The sequence below is a fragment of the Osmerus eperlanus genome, chromosome 1 (genome assembly GCF_963692335.1).
Source record: "Osmerus eperlanus chromosome 1, fOsmEpe2.1, whole genome shotgun sequence".
Classification (NCBI taxonomy): Eukaryota; Metazoa; Chordata; class Actinopteri; order Osmeriformes; family Osmeridae; genus Osmerus; species Osmerus eperlanus.
This window is the reverse complement of record NC_085018.1, coordinates 10,056,032-10,075,225: the sequence shown is the minus strand read 5'-3', so window position 1 is coordinate 10,075,225 and position 19,194 is coordinate 10,056,032. Positions and strand designations below refer to the sequence as shown.

At 44.2% G+C, this 19,194-nt stretch overlaps 3 protein-coding genes and 1 long non-coding RNA gene across 4 annotated transcripts; 1 reads left to right on the top strand and 3 right to left on the bottom strand.

The window, feature by feature from the left end:
• Positions 1–2,742: 2,742 nt before the first annotated feature.
• LOC134024595 (olfactory receptor class A-like protein 1) lies at positions 2,743–3,799 on the bottom strand. Its single transcript, XM_062467180.1, has one exon. The coding sequence runs from the start codon at positions 3,691–3,693 to the stop codon at positions 2,743–2,745; it is 951 nt and encodes a 316-aa protein (XP_062323164.1). The 5' UTR covers positions 3,694–3,799.
• Positions 3,800–9,022: 5,223 nt separating this feature from the next.
• Positions 9,023–10,102, bottom strand: LOC134024532 (olfactory receptor class A-like protein 1). The gene has a single exon (XM_062467050.1). It carries the CDS (start codon positions 10,097–10,099, stop codon positions 9,149–9,151), a length of 951 nt encoding a protein of 316 aa, XP_062323034.1. The 5' UTR covers positions 10,100–10,102; the 3' UTR covers positions 9,023–9,148.
• A 3,388-nt stretch (positions 10,103–13,490) lies between these two features.
• On the top strand, positions 13,491–14,518 carry LOC134038615 (olfactory receptor class A-like protein 1). Its single transcript, XM_062484492.1, has one exon. It carries the CDS (start codon positions 13,491–13,493, stop codon positions 14,436–14,438), a length of 948 nt encoding a protein of 315 aa, XP_062340476.1. The 3' UTR covers positions 14,439–14,518.
• Positions 14,519–16,182: 1,664 nt separating this feature from the next.
• Positions 16,183–17,320, bottom strand: LOC134024483 (uncharacterized). The gene is made up of 2 exons (XR_009930890.1): positions 17,054–17,320; positions 16,183–16,574 (listed from the first exon to the last, which is right to left on the bottom strand). It is a non-coding gene; the product is annotated as an uncharacterized LOC134024483 (long non-coding RNA).
• Positions 17,321–19,194: the final 1,874 nt, after the last annotated feature.

The following is a 19,194-nucleotide window of genomic DNA, read 5'->3' as shown; positions in this document are numbered from 1 at the left end:
ACCAAACTTCTTCAGTCTCCTCAGGAAGAAGAGGCGTTTACGGGCCGCTTTGACCACCTTGTCCGTGTGAACAGACCAGGTGAGGTCGTTGCTGATGTTCACCCCGAGGAACTTGAAGAAGTTGACCTTCTCCACTTCAGATCCGTTGATGAGTAGGGGTGCATGCTCCTCCTCCTGCCGCCTCCTATAGTCCACAATCATCTCCTTGGTCTTGCTGATGTTGAGAGAGAGGTTATTGTCCTGGTACCATGATGTCAGGGTGTCAACCTCCTCTCTGTAGGCTGACTCGTCACTGTCAGAGATGAGGCCCACGATGGTTGTGTCGTCAGCAAACTTAACAAGGAGGTTGGAGCTGTGCGTTGCCACACAGTCGTGAGTGAACAAGGAGAACAGGAGAGGGCTGAGCACACAGCCCTGGGGGGTGCCTGTGTTGGTGATCAGTACGGATGAGGTGCGGTCACCGATTCTCACCACCTGTGGCCTCCCCGTCAGGAAGTGGAAGATCCACTTGCAGAGGGAGGTGCTCAGTCCCAGGTCCACAAGCTTGGAGACCAGTCTGGAGGGGATGATGGTGTTGAATGCTGAGCTGTAGTCAATGAACAGCATCCTCACATACGTATTCCCTTTGTCCAGGTGGGAGAGAGCGGTGTGCATAGTCAGAGCGATGGCATCGTCTGTAGACCTGTTGGACCAGGGTGGGGGGCAGCGAGGAGCAGATGAATGATTTGACTAGCCGCTCAAAGCACTTAATAACACCCATTGGAAATGCCAGTCCTAGGAATTAATGACTGCATCTTTTGTTATGAACTGCATCATTTCAACATATTTGTGAAATAATAAAACACAATGCCTGCTTTTTCCCTCCCACATGAACAACATAGGCCATACTTATGTAAAATGAGCTGGTTTTGGATTGTGTTGGACGGTTTAGCATCTATAGCTCCAAGAGGAAAGTTTAGTAGTTTTATTACAAATAATTGAAAGCTTAATGTATGCCAGTAGTGCTTCAAATTATTGGGTGGTATAGTCTCATAAATTTTCGTGCGTATGTTACTCGTGTGTACCTGCTACTCGGAGCAGGTACACATTTGAACAGTAGATGGCATAGTTCTGCCAATTTAGTGGAATTTAATCTGAACCCAGATAACGATGTTACACATACAATACATTCATAAAAATAAAAAAAGGACAATGATTACGTTTTTTTGGGTCTCAAAACATCCAACTTCATCCATTTTCAAAATCAATGTTGAACTAAACCAAACGCCAACGGATGGCAAAGTCTACAATGGCCGCAGTGGGCAACGCTCTTAGCGTAGAAAATGTTACGCCTTTGCAAACAGAATTTACGTAGCCTGCCTACTCCCGCCCACATGAAAGTCATTAGCATACATTGTTGATATCCAGAATTCAATTCTGGATATCAAGAATTCGAATTTTTGATATCCAAAATGCATTTCTTGATATCCAAAGTTCGAATTGTTGATATCCAAAATGCAATTCTTGATATCCAAAATTCGAATTGATGATATCCAATATGCAATTCTTGATATCCAAAATTCGAATTGTTGATATCCAAAATGCAATTCTTGATATCCAAAATTCGAATTCTTGATATCCAAAATGCAATTCTTTATATCCAAAATTGGAATTCTTGATATCCAAAATTGAATTCTTGATATCAAAAATTCGAATTTTGGATATCAACAATTCATTGGTTAAATGATAAAACGGCTTGCCATACGAGAAAGACCAAAGCACCCAGATAGACCGACCGACCACACCCCCTAAAATATTGCTCATTTAGTAATAGTATTCAGGCCCGGAGTGGCCATCCGGAGAATGGGGAAAATTCCCGGTGGGCCGCTCTGCCCGCTCATAAATTGGGCCAGCAGATCGCCTGCTTTCTCTTTGTTTTTTCACACACCGAATACAACGATGTGTTAAGTTTGTTAAGTTACTGTGTGACTGATAGGCTACACTAGGTTCTAATCTAAATAAGCGCATGATCAGAGCGTGCATTAAAAAGTGCCGTTTTCAGTTGTCGCGCATGCTCTCTTTCTCAAACACAAGTGCGTGTACAGGTTGTTTTCATGGAGACAACCCTAAACCATCATTTATTGTTGTGGAGGGAGTTAGCATCATTAAACTGATGCGAAAATAATAAAATGGATGGGGGGAAAAGATGCCAGGAGGAACTGAAAAAGCCAGGTAAAAAAAGAAAGATGTGTCACTTCATAAATCTAGGTTCCTGCAAGGGTGGGAAAAATATGTTTTCTCAAAAGCACTGAATCTTTCAGGTAAAAATGTGGGTTGTAATTTCCGGAAAATATAACAATGAGTCCAACGTAATGTTTATATAACATAAAGCTCAAAAAACGATTTTGCACTGAAATTTATGCAAAAAATCTCGCTATGCGCGCTCGCATTAATGTGAAGTTCTGATTGCAGCTCACATAAAAACCTTGACTAGCTAGGTCCTAGGTTCGGGTTAGCCCCCGAATGTTCAATGTATGGCTCGTATGTCAGTCATCCTGGTGGGGATGGGCTGGTTTTGGCCATTACACTCCCGCGGATGATAATGGGTCCTCTGGCCCTGATAGATTTATATAATATATCGCAGCTCCCCTTGTCAATGATCTAGCACACCCTCAGCACCTGCATTAAAAATTATCTGGCGCCGCCCCTGACAAGAAGACATGAACAGATTAATACCCAAATGACAACGACCTGTTAGACACTTTAAACCTTGTCATTAGATTCTTGAGTGTCCACTGACTGTTGCTCTTGGTCCGATGCAGTGCACGTGATCCTACTTTTCACCTTCTTATTGGAGGAGATAATGAAGTAAGGACTGAGGAAGGCATAGCTGGAGGAGAAGAATATCTTCATGTCCGCCACATCCGGAGACACCTTGGCCACGGTCAGCATGTAGATCCAGATCACATTGTCTATGCCGAAGAACACGACGTACAGGACCACTAGGGTGATAACCATCTTTGCCGCCCTGGACTCCATCCCTCCCCCCTGGGCCCTCCGGATGTTCCGCACCTTGCGGCTGTGCCGGTGGAGCACCAGGAGGATGTAGCTGCTGGACCACAACATCAGCCCCACGAAGGCAAAGTCGCGCACCGTGAGGCTGGCGCCGTTAATCACGTACGACAGGCTGTCCCGGAAGTCCACGTGGCAGTAGCCGAGGTTGAGGGTGAAGGCCGGGACGGTGCCGTTGCGTGGCGCGGTGGTGAACATCGGTGCCGCGATGCATACGGCCATGTTGAGGCACCAGAGGCCTACGAAGGTGGGCAGGAGGAGGGAGGGCAGCCGGGCCTTCAGGCTGGACCAGCGGGGGCCCGCGGCGGGGGAGAGGGTCACCGCCTGGAACACGCTCAGCATGCAGGTGATGCAGACGGAGAGGGAGCGGGATACGCGATAGGCGTAGATGACCACCTTGCAGCCGGGGTCGTTGAGCAAATCCTTCAGGCCGAAGACGGTCATGGTCAGGGGCACGCAGCGGGTGAGGAGCAGCAGGAGGTTGACGAAGGCCAGGTGGCAGAGGATGATGTCCACCGGCTGGAGACGGCGGTCTGAGAAGAGGATGTGGGCGTAGGCGAGAATAACCACCACGTTCCCCAGGATCCCCATACCGGTCTGCAAGAGGAAGGACACTCCTTTGATGGTCACACACAGATCCATGACTCCAAGCCTGTGCAGTTGCAGACGAGAGGCAGAAAATCAAAGATGTTACACAACAAGGAAGTCAATAAAGCAAAGAAGCAACTAATGCCACCTAGTGTACTTTTATGTGTTATCTTATCTCTCTTTAAGATAATAAATATCCTAGCATGAGAATATCCTCACCTGAGATTATCGATAAATAATTATGAACAGGGCAATGAACATTCTGTGTGGCTAATTGCCCGTGTAATTTCAATTTATAGCTTCTTGTGCCCCATTGGGATAAGGAAAGAACATTGCAGTTTTTACTCCACCCCCCACCCAAAATGTAGGACTCCCATGAGACAACAAGAGCATGTTTTCAAAACTGAACTCCAAGAAGTTACTTTAAAAACTCGTAGCTTTCAAGTCTACACACTCAAACAATAGTGAAGAAGGGTATTTGAGATTGTACACAGTCTCAAGGACTCAATGTTTTTGGATGTAGTCTATTTGTCCCGCAGTGGGGAAATTGCAGTTTGCAACAGCAGCAGGGTACAGAACAGCACTCAGAGTACAATTAAATATATATATATAAAATATAAAATATACGAGATACAAGATACAGGGAGTCATATAAAATATGAAGATAAGGATCTAAGGGTATAAAATAGTAAAATAATATAATAATATATAATGTAAGTGAGAGTTAAGTGTGAGTTAAGTGCTGGCTGCCGCTATGAATAAGTAATGAGTTATTGCACGTAAGAAAAAATATTTCACGTAATATTATTGCACGTAATTGCATAAATAAATATTGCACATAGTAGTGGTTATAGACATGGTTCAGCAGCAGTGGACCACAACTGTGATACAGTGGACACTGCATGTCTATATTCTAACTCATTCATATGTATCTGAACTGGGCCAGTTCTCCAGAGTGTTCTCTCCCTGTGAAGGTGTGGAGTTATTGTTGTTGATGTAAACTGAGACTGATGGAGCTATTAAGGTAGTGTCTAGAGACCCTAACACACAGCTGGTCCCCTGTTCTAATCGTTCCTTTCTTTTACTGTTCTGGGAATTTGCCACACAGGAGCTAAGCAATAGGGTTTAAAAACACTTGATGTTGAGCATAGATTTCTAGGAAAATACCACTTTATCTCCTGTACCAAACACATATTTCAGAATAGACACTTCAGTATTCCTATACAATAACATTTGGGGAGATTTGCGATATGCTTATCAGTTCATTATTTAGATCCAAATGACTGAGATTCCATGCTAGAAATATTTAATAGTCTCATTACCTAATCTTATTCCCTATGCATCACAACATGAAATAGATGTTTTATTTCCCCATGAGTGTATTGATATGTTTACATGAGAAAAGGCCTAATTAAAAGGGCAAGTTCATGCTTGTTTCCCCCAAGGGATTCTATCATATATTCTGCGTCAGAGAAACCATGTTTCCCCTCACGTTTTCTCCCCAAGAATGGACCACTTTTCACGCCTTTGGCGAGCACAACCATTGTTCTCTCACCTATATCTTATTTTTATTATTTTTGCCCCCCTAAGGATCCGTCAATATTTGGACTACATAGACGTCGGTGTCAAAAGTTTCGATTGAGTTGCTTGAGTTGCCACAGCCTAAACTTTATGTCAAAAGAAACATAATACAACAAACAAACAATTACTATTTGCCATAATGAAGAGAAGAGGTGAGGCTGGGCACCCCTGCCTAATTACCCTCCTCACCTAAAATCCTTTGCATGCGCCCACTGTTAATAGTACTGAACTATTTATATCATCATACAACATTCCTATCACCTTCTGAAAATGTTCACCAAAACCAAAATGTTCCAATGTTTTCAAAATAAAAGGATGTTCCACCCTGTCAACATTAAGTAAGGTTATAGGTCTTAGATTATCTATGCATCTTTTATCCTTACCAGGTTTAGGAAGTAATGTTATTAATCCTTGTCTCATTGTAGGCATCAGAGTCTTATATTCAATACATTCCTTGAGAGCATAAAACAATAAATCCTTTATATCCTCCCAAAAGAATTTATAAAAATTTGAGGTTAACCTTGACCTTACAAAAGCTCCATGCGCTCTATTCAGATATAGCTCATCCAATTTAGATTGCAGATTTATACTTTTTTTTTTCTCTACTTCCGACATTGACATCTTCTTACAGCATTCGTCAATGTCTCGAATCAGTTTGAGTTGTGGACTTGTGTTGGGAGGATTTGACAAGTGTGATGACTGTATTCCTCCACAGATACCATGGGCTTGGACATGGAGTTGGACCAGTTACTATTCACTTTGACTTGATGGGCGTGACCTGTGAAGAATGAAAGGCACCGTGCAATGGTGAAGGGCTATAACCCAGGGTTGATTGCAACTGGTGTTGGAAAACACATGTAGTAGGGCAGAATAGAGGAACTGGGCACAAGGTACTGTTTTGGTCCCTGGTTAGTCCCCAAAAATGTTGCAGAAACAGCAGAAAATATTAGATGGCATTGCATCAAGGCCCAATTGGAGCAGAAGTCATAGGATATTTACAATCATAGTAGGCCAATAGATCTGTTTTAAAAGTTCAGGGGTGTAATTCGTTGGATATAAAAGGTGTAACACAGACAAAGGAAATCAGATTTTCCTGGGAACCCTCTCATTGCTGCTCCGTGCTGTTTTAGGACTTTGAAGAAGTTGAATTTGGACATAGAATATTATCAGAACTTTGAAAAAAGTATCCACAACAGTGCCTCTGACAGTGTGTCTATGTAAACTGCAAAGGTAGTCTGCATTTACATTTAGTCATTGGGTTGCATGACCTCAACTTGCTCACTATGATTGCCTCAATGCACTTCATTAAAATGTACAACAGAGCTGAAAGAGGTAATAGGTGGGGGGAGGGAGGGAGGGTTGGGGAGTGTTTCTTGCACGGGTGTGATTGTCTTTTTCAACTGATACCGTCTGGCACTTTTGGCCTTGTTTGAACACACACTGGAGCCCCGTCTTGTAATGTTTCTAATATATATTAAAGAAACTTGGGTTCATCAAAGATTTATTAACTAAGTAGCAACTAGCAAACTCGGTCAACATGTGCCTCCAGTTTGGTGTGTGTGTCTTCTACTCAAGAACCTGCTGCTATGTCGTCAAGATTGTAGGCCTGCAGATCACAGGAAAAAAAAAAAGCTAGTCGTTGCTGCCCTCTGGTGTTCGGAAGTAATAATACCCTCAATCATTACACGTCTCTCCCTCTCTCCCTCTTTTTCACTTGTGCCAGTATGCATAATACTATGGAACGCCGAGTTAGTCACAATTAAATAAATAAATAGATCGGTAAATAAATAGATAAATACATAAATATGGCTATGAAATAAACCCTGAAATTTAAAAAGATGGCAATAAATATATTAATATAGCATCATATAATTATATAGCTGAATCCATTTACCTACATCAATAAATACATACATTTATTTATTTCAAAATGACGTTTTTGAAAAAACAACATTTATTTATTTCATGGGACTTTTATTTCCTAATGCCACATTTATTTATTTTTTGAGACTTTTATTTCCTAACGCCACATATATTTCCCAGCACCACATTTATTTCTGTGCTGTATTTATTTCCAGTCTCACATGCAAACGACAGTTTTATTTATTATTTGAGATTCCCCGCAAAACCGACCAGCTAACATTGTTAACAGTAGAACGTTACATTTACATTTAGCAGACGCCCTTATCCAGAGCGACTTACAGTAAGTACAGGGACATTCCCCCCGAGGCAAGTAGGGTGAAGTGCCTTGCCCAAGGACACAACGTCATTTTTACAGCCAGGAATCGAACCGGTAACCTTCAGATTACTAGCCCGACTCCCTAACCGCTCAGCTATCTGACTCCGTTAGCTTTAGCTTCTTGTTTATCTACTTGAGGCTCTAGTTTTTACATCAGGTCTCTGCTATTAGCCATAAACTGCAAATGTATGAGTGACAAATTACACAAATTGTGCTGTAATAATAAATAGTAACAACTTTTTCATCGAGGGTCTTTGGTACAAGCTTTATGCAACGTGTTAAGTGTAAAGATTTACATTACATTTAGAGGCACTGCAGCAGTTGTTTTGCTCACAGCCATGCCCATACATTTGGTTATAATCTTGTATCTACTAATATCATAAATTGAGAACACTAAAACATACTACAATATAGCTAGTTTTTCTCTGATTACACACTTTATGTTGCAAGTGATACGAGCAGACAATGCAATGACTAGCTTTTTTTTTTTACCTGAAGCCAATAGGCCTACTTATATTTTCTTGACGACACAGCAGGTTCTTTACTAGAAGACACACACACGCTAGTGTGTAATAATCAACATAGTCTGTACTGTATTGTTTAGTCAAAAAAGTGGTTTGACAAGCTTGAAACCTAGTTGCATATTGGGTCAGCAGACCCAGGGTTTAAACCTCCTCTGGGCTTTTCTAAAGCAGAGGGATTAAAAGTAGGCTATTAGTTGTGTGTCTGTACACTGCAAGGTAGCCCACATCTGACCTCAACTTGCTCACTATGATTGTTTCAATGCCCTTCAAGAAGCATACAACAGAGCTGAAAGCGATAATTTAGGTGGGGGAGAGAGGGTGGAGGAAGTTTCTCATATATATTAAAGAAACTTGGGTTCATCAAATATCATTATTTTATAACTAAGTAGCAACTAGCAAACTCGGTCGACATGTAGGCCTACATCCAGCGTGGTGTGTGTGTCTTCTACTAAAGAACCTGCTGTGTAGTCCAGATAATAAAGTAGGCCTATAGATTACAGGTAAAAAAGCTAGTCATTGCTGCCCTCGGGTGTTCGGAAGTAATAACACCTCCAATCATTACACGTCTCTCCCGCTCTCTCTCTTTTTCACCTGTTCCAGCATGCATAATAATAGACGATCAAACAAACGAGTATATGGCTCGTTATACCATTTGTGTTATTTTATTCCATTATTCCGAAATAAAACAAAACAATGGAAACCAAGCATTTTGGTCACAAAATGGACAAAACAAAATTACGACCCTATTTTTCAGATTTTGCATCAGCATAGATTATATGGAATAATCAAACCAACGATTAATGTCTCGTTATACCATTTGTGTGATATGGTTATTACAGTAGCCTATAAAAATAAAAAAAACAACAAAAAACAAGCCGTTATACTTCAATGTGGGTTTGAGTTCCTAAATTGACGAAACGATATTACTCTATTTTGCGTTTGTCAACACAGGTTGCAAAATAGAAAAACAAATGGCCACCAAGTACACAGACCAAGTATCTGTATAAAACATCAAAACATACTTTTTGTTATTTATTTCCACACACCAACGTATTTTTACTCAGTAGGCCTAAGTTCCATTCAGAATGTCACAAACTACTTCTACTCATACAACAAGAAGACATGAACAGATTATTACCCAAATGACAACGACCTGTTCGACACTTTAAACCTTGTCATTAGATTCTTGAGTGTCCACTGACTGTTGCTCTTGGTCCGATGCAGCGCACGTGATCCTACTTTTCACCTTCTTGTTGGAGGAGATAATGAAGTAAGGACTGAGGAAGGCATAGCTGGAGGAGAAGAACACCCTCATGTCCGCCACAACCGGAGACACCTTGGCCACGGTCAGCATGTAGATCCAGATCACATTGTCTATGCCGAAGAACACGACGTACAGGACCACTAGGGTGATAACCGTCTTTGCCGCCCTGGACTCCATCCCTCCCCCCTGGGCCCTCCGGATGTTCCGCACCTTGCGGCTGTGCCGGTGGAGCACCAGGAGGATGTAGCTGCTGGACCACAACATCAGCCCCACGAAGGCAAAGTCACGCACCGTGAGGATGGCGCCGTTAATCACGTACGACAGGCTGTCTCGGAAGTCCACGTGGCAGAAGCCGAGGTTGAGGGTGAAGGCCGGGACGGTGCCGTTGCGTGGCGCGGTGGTGAACATCGGCGCCGCGATGCATACGGCCATGTTGAGGCACCAGAGGCCTACGAAGGTGGGCAGGAGGAGGGAGGGCAGCCGGGCCTTCAGGCTGGACCAGCGGGGGCCCGCAGCGGGGGAGAGGGTCACCGCCTGGAACACGCTCAGCATGCAGGTGATGCAGACGGAGAGGGCGCGGGATACGCGATAGGCGTAGATGACCACCTTGCAGCCGGGGTCATCGAGCAAATCCTTCAGGCCGAAGACAGTCATGGTCTGGGGCACGCAGCGGGTGAGGAGCAGCAGGAGGTTGACGAAGGCCAGGTGGCAGAGGATGATGTCCACCGGCTGGAGACGGCGGTCTGAGAAGAGGATGTGGGCGTAGGCGAGAATAACCACCACGTTCCCCAGGATCCCCATACCGGTCTGCAAGAGGAAGGACACTCCTTTGATGGTCACACACAGATCCATGACTCCAAGCCTGTGCAGTTGCAGACGAGAGGCAGAAAATCAAAGATGTTACACAACAAGGAAGTCAATAAAGCAAAGAAGCAATTAATGCCAACTAGTGTACTTTTATGTGTTAGCTCATCTCTCTTTAATTACAGATAATAAATATCCTAGCATGTGAATATCCTCACCTGAGATTATCGATAAATAATTATGAACGGGGCAATGAACATGTGTGGCTAATTGCCTGTGTAATTTCAATTTATAGCTTCTTGTGCCCCATTGGGAAAAGGAAAAAACATTGCAGTTTTTACTCCACCCCCCACCCAAAATGTAGGACTCCCACTAGACAACAAGAGCATGTTTTCAAAACTCAACTCCAACTAGAGAGGGTACAATTTCTGGGGAAATTGTAGGGTGTGCTTGCTTGCATCGGTTGCAGATGGGTCCGTCCCCTTAAGTTTTTCCCTTCTAGTGATATTTTCAAGCCTACTCATATTGCATAATTCATTAAGAATCCCCTTTGAAACAAGCTGAACCCCCTTTGAAACAAGCTAATGTAACAACGTTGTCACCGGCAGTATTTCAGATGGAATCACGATTCAAACAGTACCATCTGCTAACTGAAAATATGCCCCCAAAAAAGCTTGACATTTAGTTAGGGGGAAATGGCTAAAGCGCCGGAAATTAGTAAAGTTTAGGCTGTGGCATTGAAGACAGCATATTGATTGAATTTTACATATTTTCTGCTGTATATTGGGGGGGACAGATTGGTGTTTTCTCAATATTGGGGGACACACGACCCTGTCTATGTAGTCCAAATATTGACGGCTCCTAGGGGGGCAAAAATAATAAAAATTAGATATATGTGAGAGAACAATGGTTGTCCTCGCCGAAGGCGTGAGCACACCCAATAAGTTCCATGCTTTGAAAACTCGTAGCTCTCAAGTCTACACACTCAAATACTAGTGAAGAAGGGTATTTGAGATTGTACACAGTCTCAAGGACTCAAGGACAGTCCACAACTGTGATAATGGACACTGCATGTCTATATTGGGCTATATTTGAACTCATTCATATGTATCTGAACTGGGCCAGTTCTCCAGAGTGTTCTCTCCCTGTGGAGGTGTGGAGTTATTGTTGTTGATGTAAACTCAGACTATTAAACTCAGTAATTCAGCTATTAAGGTAGCGTCTAGGTAGCGTCTAGAGACCATAACACACACAGCTGGTCCCCTGTTCCAATCTTTCCTTTCTTTTACTGTTCTGGGAATTTGTCACACAGGAGTTAAGCAATAGGGTGTAAAAACACACGCGATGTTGAGCAGAGATTTCTGGGAAAATGCCACTTTATCTGCTGTACTAAACACATATTTAGAATAGACAATTCAGTATTCCTATACAGTAACATTTAGGGAGATTTGCTATATGCTTATCAGTTCATTATTTAGCTCCAAATGAATGAGATTGAGTTTCCATGATAGAAAGATTTAATAGTCTCATTACCTAATCTTATTCCCTATGCATCACAACATGAAATATATGTTTTATTTCCCCATGAGTGTATTGATATGTTTACATGAGAAAAGGCGTAATTAAAAGGGCAAGTTCATGCTTGTTTCCCCCAAGGGATTCTATCATATATTCTGCGTCAGAGAAACCATGTTTCCCCTCACGTTTTCTCCCCAAGAATGGACCACTTTTCTCATATTCATCCTCCATTTTTGATTCAACATTTAATGCAATGCCTCTGAAGTCATAAGAGATTAAGCACCCCAATAAAGTTACTAATTTTCCAGATGGATGCACATTATTTAATTGAGGTTTATTTTCTCTCTCTCTCTCTCTCTCTCTCTCTCTCTCTCTCTCTCTCTCTCTCTCTCTCTCTCTCTCTCTCTCTCTCTCTCTCTCTCTCTCTCTCTCTCTCTCTGTCTCTCTCTGTCTCTCTCTCTCACACACACACTCTTTTTCTCTCTCTCTGTGGAGGATATTATGTCTTATCAAGCCCTAATGAGGCATTTTCATTACAGTAATAATGTATTTACTCTCATGAGTAAGTTACCATGAGTCAATGTACAGAATTAGATAAGATTTCTAAAACTGTGCTCCAGACTAATAACTTTGCTTCACTTTCAGCTCAATAATTATATAGCGCTCCACGTCACTATTGAACACCAATGCTACTTGTACACTTTCCAGTGTTCATTTTGTTCAATTCTTCTCCAATGGGTGGCGCTGAAGCCTCACCATCGATTTGATCCTCTCTACACGGATCACAGTTGATAAAAGAGAAGTCATCTAATCACAGGGAACACAAAGGCTCGGAGCCTGGTAGACACTCTGTAGGAGAGCTCAATACCCAGGAGTCATCATTAAGCTGTCACCTGTAAGGTACAGGCAGAGATTGACACCTGCTGTGGAGAAGAGCTGGCAACTGGAAATGGAATAAGGGGATGTGGACTCACAGAAAGGAGTGACGTGGAACGCCTCAGGGCTTTCCATATGTTCCAAAGCAACTCTTACTATAAAACACAGAACATGTTACTTCTTGTAGTTTCTGCAAAATGTACCTTTTTGGGATGTTGTACTTGAGGTATAATCTTGGTGCACTGTGTCTTATAAACACAGACTGTTTCTTGGCCTTTGCCTTAGAGCACTTCTGGTCATGAACATATGCTTGCTGCATTTACTGTGTGCACTTTTGTCGTTCTGGATAAAATTGTCTGCTAAATTAATAAATGTCAATGTAACTCTGACACAGATGAGGAGGTGGATGAGTCTGTTTATGGATTCCAAAGTGACATTTCTGACTGAACGGAACAATCTAGCCTGGAACACTGTCTCTGATCAGCATTCTGTGCATTCCAACTCTCTCCCTAAAGCTCTCTGGAAGTCAGCATGCCTTTAGGCGTCAGTGTTTTAGTGTTCTATACGTTAGGTGGTGTTTCCCTGGTAATAGCTTCTGTGTGTGCATGCCACATACAGAGACCCTGGGCAGGAGTGACACCGGGATTCCAGGGGGTGCCCATTAGCCGGAACAGATGCAGTCATCTGCATTGATTTCAGGTAATTGTCAGCAACGGAGGAGGCTAAGTTCACTGGAGCATGTTGATCTCATCTCACTGGGGCTATAAGAGGAGTGTGACTCTGACTTGTCCTGGGGAGTCTGATCAGGACTAAGTGGGGGTTTAGTTATCAGTTAACCTGCTCCACGTCCTCTCAGGTAAGACAGACAGAACCGTCAGTGGTATTTGGTGGTACTCTGTTGGAGCGCAGGGTCGATTCTGTGTGTGTACTCCAGCTTCCCAATGTTTTCATTTTCCTTTTGTTTATATCACAGTATCTCATACACGCAGGATATTTCTGTGTGTTCGTGTGTCACGTGTCTATCAACTCTCCCCTCGCAGGCAGGATGTCTGGTTTGATGGTCAGAGGGCTGCTCTACTTGTCTCTGACGGCGATCGGGCTGCCGGGGAACGTGGCCGTGATTGCCGCCTTCCTGCTGGCGTACCACCAGGAGCGCCGTCTCCTCCCCGCCGACGCCATCGTGCTCCACCTGGCCTGCGCCAACCTGCTGGTGGTGGGGGTCCGCTGCCTGCTGGAGGTCCTCGCCTCCTTCAGCCTGGCCAACGTCTTCAGCGACACGGGCTGCAAGGCGGTCATCTACGTGTATCGCACGTCCCGCTCGCTCTCCATCTGGCTCACCTTCATCCTGAGCGCCTACCAGTGCCTCAGCATCGCCCCGCCGGGCTCCCGCTGGGCGTCGGCCCGCGACCTCTTCGCCCGCCACCTGGCGCTGACCTTCGTCACCGTGTGGGTCATCAACACGGTCATGAGCTCGCCCTCCGTCATGTTCGCCCTGGGCTCCAACAAGAACTCCACCGCCATGCAGTACAGCATCAACGTGGAGTTCTGCTTTGTGCGTTTCCCCTCCATCGACGCCCGCGACGCCAACGGCGCCGCCCAGGTGACCAGGGACGCCGTGCCCATGATCCTCATGACCCTGGCCAGCCTCATCATCCTGGTGTTCCTCTACCGCCACAGCCAGCAGGTCAAAGGGCTCCGCGGCGGTGGCGGGGGAGGGGCGGAGCAGCGAGCCGCCAAGGCCGTGGTCACCTTGGTTACCGTGTACGTGCTGTTCTACGGGGTGGACAATGGGCTGTGGGTGTACACTCTGACGGTGAGGCAGACCATGACCTCCTCAGTCATCTCCGACCTGCGCATCTTCTTCTCCTCGCTGTACGCGGCGCTCAGCCCCATGGTCATCATCGCCTCCAACAGGAAGGTGAAGAACCAGCTGAGCTGCCGGGCCCAGGAGAAGGCCACACTGGAGAAAGCCACCACGCTCTCCACCATGTGAAGGCCCAGTCGGAGTGTTCTTGCTTCCCGCAGATGTAGGTGGGTGTAGCTGAGTGGTAGTGAATTTGACTGTAGATCAAGAGGTTGCAGGTTCCAATCTGCCTCTCTGCAAGTTGCATCAGATTAAAAGCTTCTTCTAAATCAATACATTACATTGTTGAGGCCAGAGACACTGCTTTCTTTACCACGTCAAAGTCAGCGTTGACTTGACCATCACAAACTTGACAGTGGCTACTGAGGTAATATATGTGCAGCGTCTGGGATAACTGGATGCAGTATAACCGCTTCTGCCTCATGGTATGAATCAGTGTGAGAGTTTAAACATAGCTAAGTTTGAAGCTTAGCAGTGCAGGAAAAAGAGCCATTGTTATCTCAGACTGGGAATATTGTCAATTGTAAAAGAAAACATGCCATGTAATCTGACTTTTAAATGAGAACACCAACAATGTGGACGGGCTTGCACTGCCAGGGTTCGTGTGATGATAATTGTAGGAGTGTTAATTCTTGAGGTATTGTAATAACTTCTTCAAGGTGTTTTTCTCTCTTTAGACTCAAAGAAGACAGAATGTGTGGCTACCTTAATGATGATGGATGTCAGAAGGGCACAGCGTGAAATACATTCCTGGGCCTGTTTTGCGATTCATGCGGTGTGGCTAGGGAACACAATATATATTGCACACTTGATATTGTTGAGATGTTATTGTTGCTCTGTGCCTGGTAGCTGAGATGTGTTTTTTTTCACTCTGTGTCTGAAACCTTGCACTTACATCTTCTGCTGTACTTTCTATATATACAATTTGTCACTTTGGATAAAAGCGTCTGCTAAATGAGCAACATGTCAAATGTTGAATGTATTCAGACATATTAGAGAAGGCTGTCAGACTTGAATCATGAGAGATACCGTAAAGACACGTATGTCTTTGATAATAACTTTTGTTCATTATTCTCCATCTTAATTGTGCGGAAAGGTTATAATTGGATGACTGAACTGCTTGCTGCATCTGTCAGATGACTTAAGAGTCGTCTCTGGTTATAATTAATGCTTTGACTAGAGAATGTGAAATGTCTTGTTGCTAATGAGGACGGTTAATTGCTCTTTAGAGAGTGAGGTAGGTAGGGGTGGAAAACTCTTCTTTCATCTGAGAAGAAAGTCAAAAGCTGTTCCAGAGATTTCTCTCCTCTGGTGCAGAGAGCGGCATCAGTGGAAACACTGTGGTATCAATACCATGTCTGGAGTTTGGCTGAAGAAATTATACTGGATTTGAAACATGTTCAAATATCAGGTCTGAGGAAAGGATGGTGGGAATACTGTTAATAGTGATGACTTCTGTGTGGAGAAAACCGTGTCAAGAAGCTCATCGCTAACAATGGATAAGAAAGAAGCAGTTATAGGAAGTGATTGTTCACTCAGATTTAGTTGTGCCTCTGGAAAGCGAGACATGGGTAGGATGATGGGGGGGGGATGTTGGAGATGTGTGTGTGTGTGTAGAGGGGGGTTCTTAACATGGAAGGGAAGTGTGTTGGGTCTGTTGGGGTTAAAAGGTCAACTTGTCAGTTGATAATCAGTGGAGGTCAATGTTTGAGGCGGTTGTGAGTGGGGGAATCAGTCAATCAATCAATCAATCAATAAATGAATCAGTCTGTCTGTCAGTCTGTCTGTATCTGTCTATCTGACACTCAGCCCTTCCTCCATGTTTCTTTAAGACAGTACAAGAGCCCTGGCAGCCATAAATAAAACTAAAATAAACTTAAATAAACATTTATATTTGCATATCTGCAACTGTTTCCACAAATCTCTCATGAAATAGTAACAAATGTGGATATTGCATTATAGATGAACACTGAACTGTATAACTTGATTTGTGATTTATGTTCATGAATTCTTACATAAAGCTGAATATTCTACATATGGTGAACACAACAGAGTTAACTGAATCATAGATTTCTTGAATAACTGATGCTGCTGTGTTTTTGCCTCCTGATGATGAATTCCATGCTTCTTACTCTTCACACCACTGAAATCTGATTGGCTCATGACACAGACTCCGGTGGAATGAAGGATAGAACGCATGGATGAGCCAATCAGGCTGTAGATGACATCATCTTCTGCCATTCCCACCTCAGGCTCCTTGGCTACCTGTCAGGAAACCCCCCAAAAAACATAAAAGTCAGAATGGAGCAAAATGTCAAAACACTCAAGTTAAACACACAGCATAAGACTGGGCGTAGGTCAATGTGTCTCTACACCTTTATGTGTGTGTGTGTTTGTTCCTATGTAAAGGGTGTGTCAGCCTCTCCCCTGTACAAGTCAGGACCTGCTCCAGCTGTGTCAGGTCCCTCCAGGGACCTCCTGTCCCAGGTGACTGCCTCGGCCTAGGCAGGCGTGCAGGGGCCAGATCCCCCATCTCAGTCGCCTCCCCCTCGGGCTACCACTACAGCTTCACTACCCTCTCCCTCTCCTCCCCCCCCCCTCCCCTGCCATCTACCCTAACCTCACCTCAAAACCTTCCTCAGAAACACCCGTACATTGAACTACTGTACCTTACACATACATGAAAGTATGTAAAAAAAAAACACTTTTGAGGTTTAACTGATCTTTTGAAGTGAAATACATACCCTCTTCTGGAGATGTCCCTCCACAGTCCTGTTTCTGCCTGGATCCACACCTGCGAACACAACAATGCAAAACTTACGAAACAGACAAACAAAACAAAAAACGGAAACAGCTAAGAACTCAGAACTACAGCAGTTTAACACTGATGAAGGTGGATTAGCTCCACACCTAACAGCTCCATGAACCACAAAAGATAAGACAAAGCACAAAAACAAATGAAAGATGACAAGCTTTTCTCTGATATAAAGGAGTAATCCAGACAAGTTGTTCTCTGCTGTGTCTGCTGTCACTCTATAGACCTGCCCCAGGTACACGCAATTTAGCCTCTCCCATTGACCAATGACAACGCAGTGTTGAAGAAGCCCCACCCACATCCACCCTGGAGAAGGTTTACGCCCAAATATAGTCCTCCAGCCCAAGAACATGGTGACACATCAAAACTCATGAACAAACCCCTAAACATGGCCCAACCAGTCCTTCCCACACACACCACCATTAACTCACCTAGAGAAGAACTGATGAGTACTGATTTGAAAAATTTGAAGTCAGCCTAGTGTGCACTTGTTTGTTGGTTTATTTTTCAGATGTTTCCAAGAGCTCAGCTATGGGTGTCTGTGATGTCCCTTTATAAGGCAGGTTTTTCCATGGTGAATGTAAAGGTTGGACATAATGACCCCTCTCCTGCTGAACCTCCCTCTTCCGTCTTACTGAGCCGAGTCTGACTCGACACGTTAGTCGAATAACTTGTTCTCTCTATGGGCAAATGCCAAAACTGGAGGATGAAACCTGCAGTTTTTTGCAGATACAAGACTGCCTTTCGCCAAATAATGCAATGAAGCAGCCCTGTTCTTACAGCTTAGCTAATTTACAAAAGTTTGTTCATTCGCTTTCTTTCTGTGTAACATGGGCATGTGATACACTGGTACAGAAGATGTCAACTTTATTGCTGTTTGCAGAAAGTAGTTTCAAGTTTTATTGTCAGGTACACAGAACAACACAAGTTCAGACATTATTGGGACAAACACAACTCAAGCAACCTAGCATAACATAACATATAAGTACTAAGAACATAAATTCCATCTATGATAGTATCCACTAAATCCAGATTTGTGCTACAAACCAATGTAAAGATCTACATGGGGTGAAATACATTGATTGGTGCAATGAGTAAACAAACAAGGTGTAAGTCAGACAAATGCCAGTTCTGCATTCATCCACCCAGTTTCGCAGAAGAGGAGGACATTGTTCCAACCTGCCCGGAATGTTGCTGTGCTGTCTGGAGCTGGACACAGCTAGAGCTAGAGCCTCCTTTAGCAGCCATAAAGAGCCCTGTGACAAACACATTTAGTCTTCAGCAAACAGCTCATGAGACACCGGATCGAAACGTCACATGAATCCACTGCTTCCATCTTGGAAGTTGGAACACTGATTAGAGAGAGACCGAGAGAGGGGAGAGAGATTGGAGACAGAGCGAGACCGAGAGAGGGGGAGAGATATTGGAGACAGAGAGAGATTGAGAGAGGGGGAGAGATTGGAGACAGAGAGAGGCCGAGAGAGGGGGAGAGAGAGATTGGAGACAGAGAGACCGAGAGAGAGAGATCAGAGACAGAGAGAGTCCGCGAGAGGGGAGAGAGAGATTGGAGACAGAGAGAGACCGAGAGAGGGGGAGAGAGATATTGGAGACGGAGAGACCGAGAGAGGGGGAGAGAGAGATTGGAGACAGAGAGAGGGGGAGAGAGAGATTAGAGACAGACCGAGAGAGGGGAGAGAGAGAGAGATTGGAGACAGACCGAGAGAGGGGGAGAGAGAGATTAGAGACACAGAGACCGAGAGAGGGGGAGAGAGACCGAGAGAGGGGGAGAGAGAGATTGGAGACAGAGACTGAAATTACAGCGTGTTTCTTTGTGCATCTGCGAGTGTGGTTATGTGGTCATGTGATGTGTGTTTGTCTGTCGATATCATGTGTGTACGTGCGTCTGTACGTGTGGATGTATGCAGGTCTATCAGCGTGTGTGTGTGCATATGGGTTTGTGTGTGGCAACGGGCAACGGTATATTGCCGGCCGCCTCCCTGCCTGCACCAGTTCTTTCTGGAGAAATATGTGCTGCTGTGTCTGGGCATGTAGCACATTCAAGCCTACCTG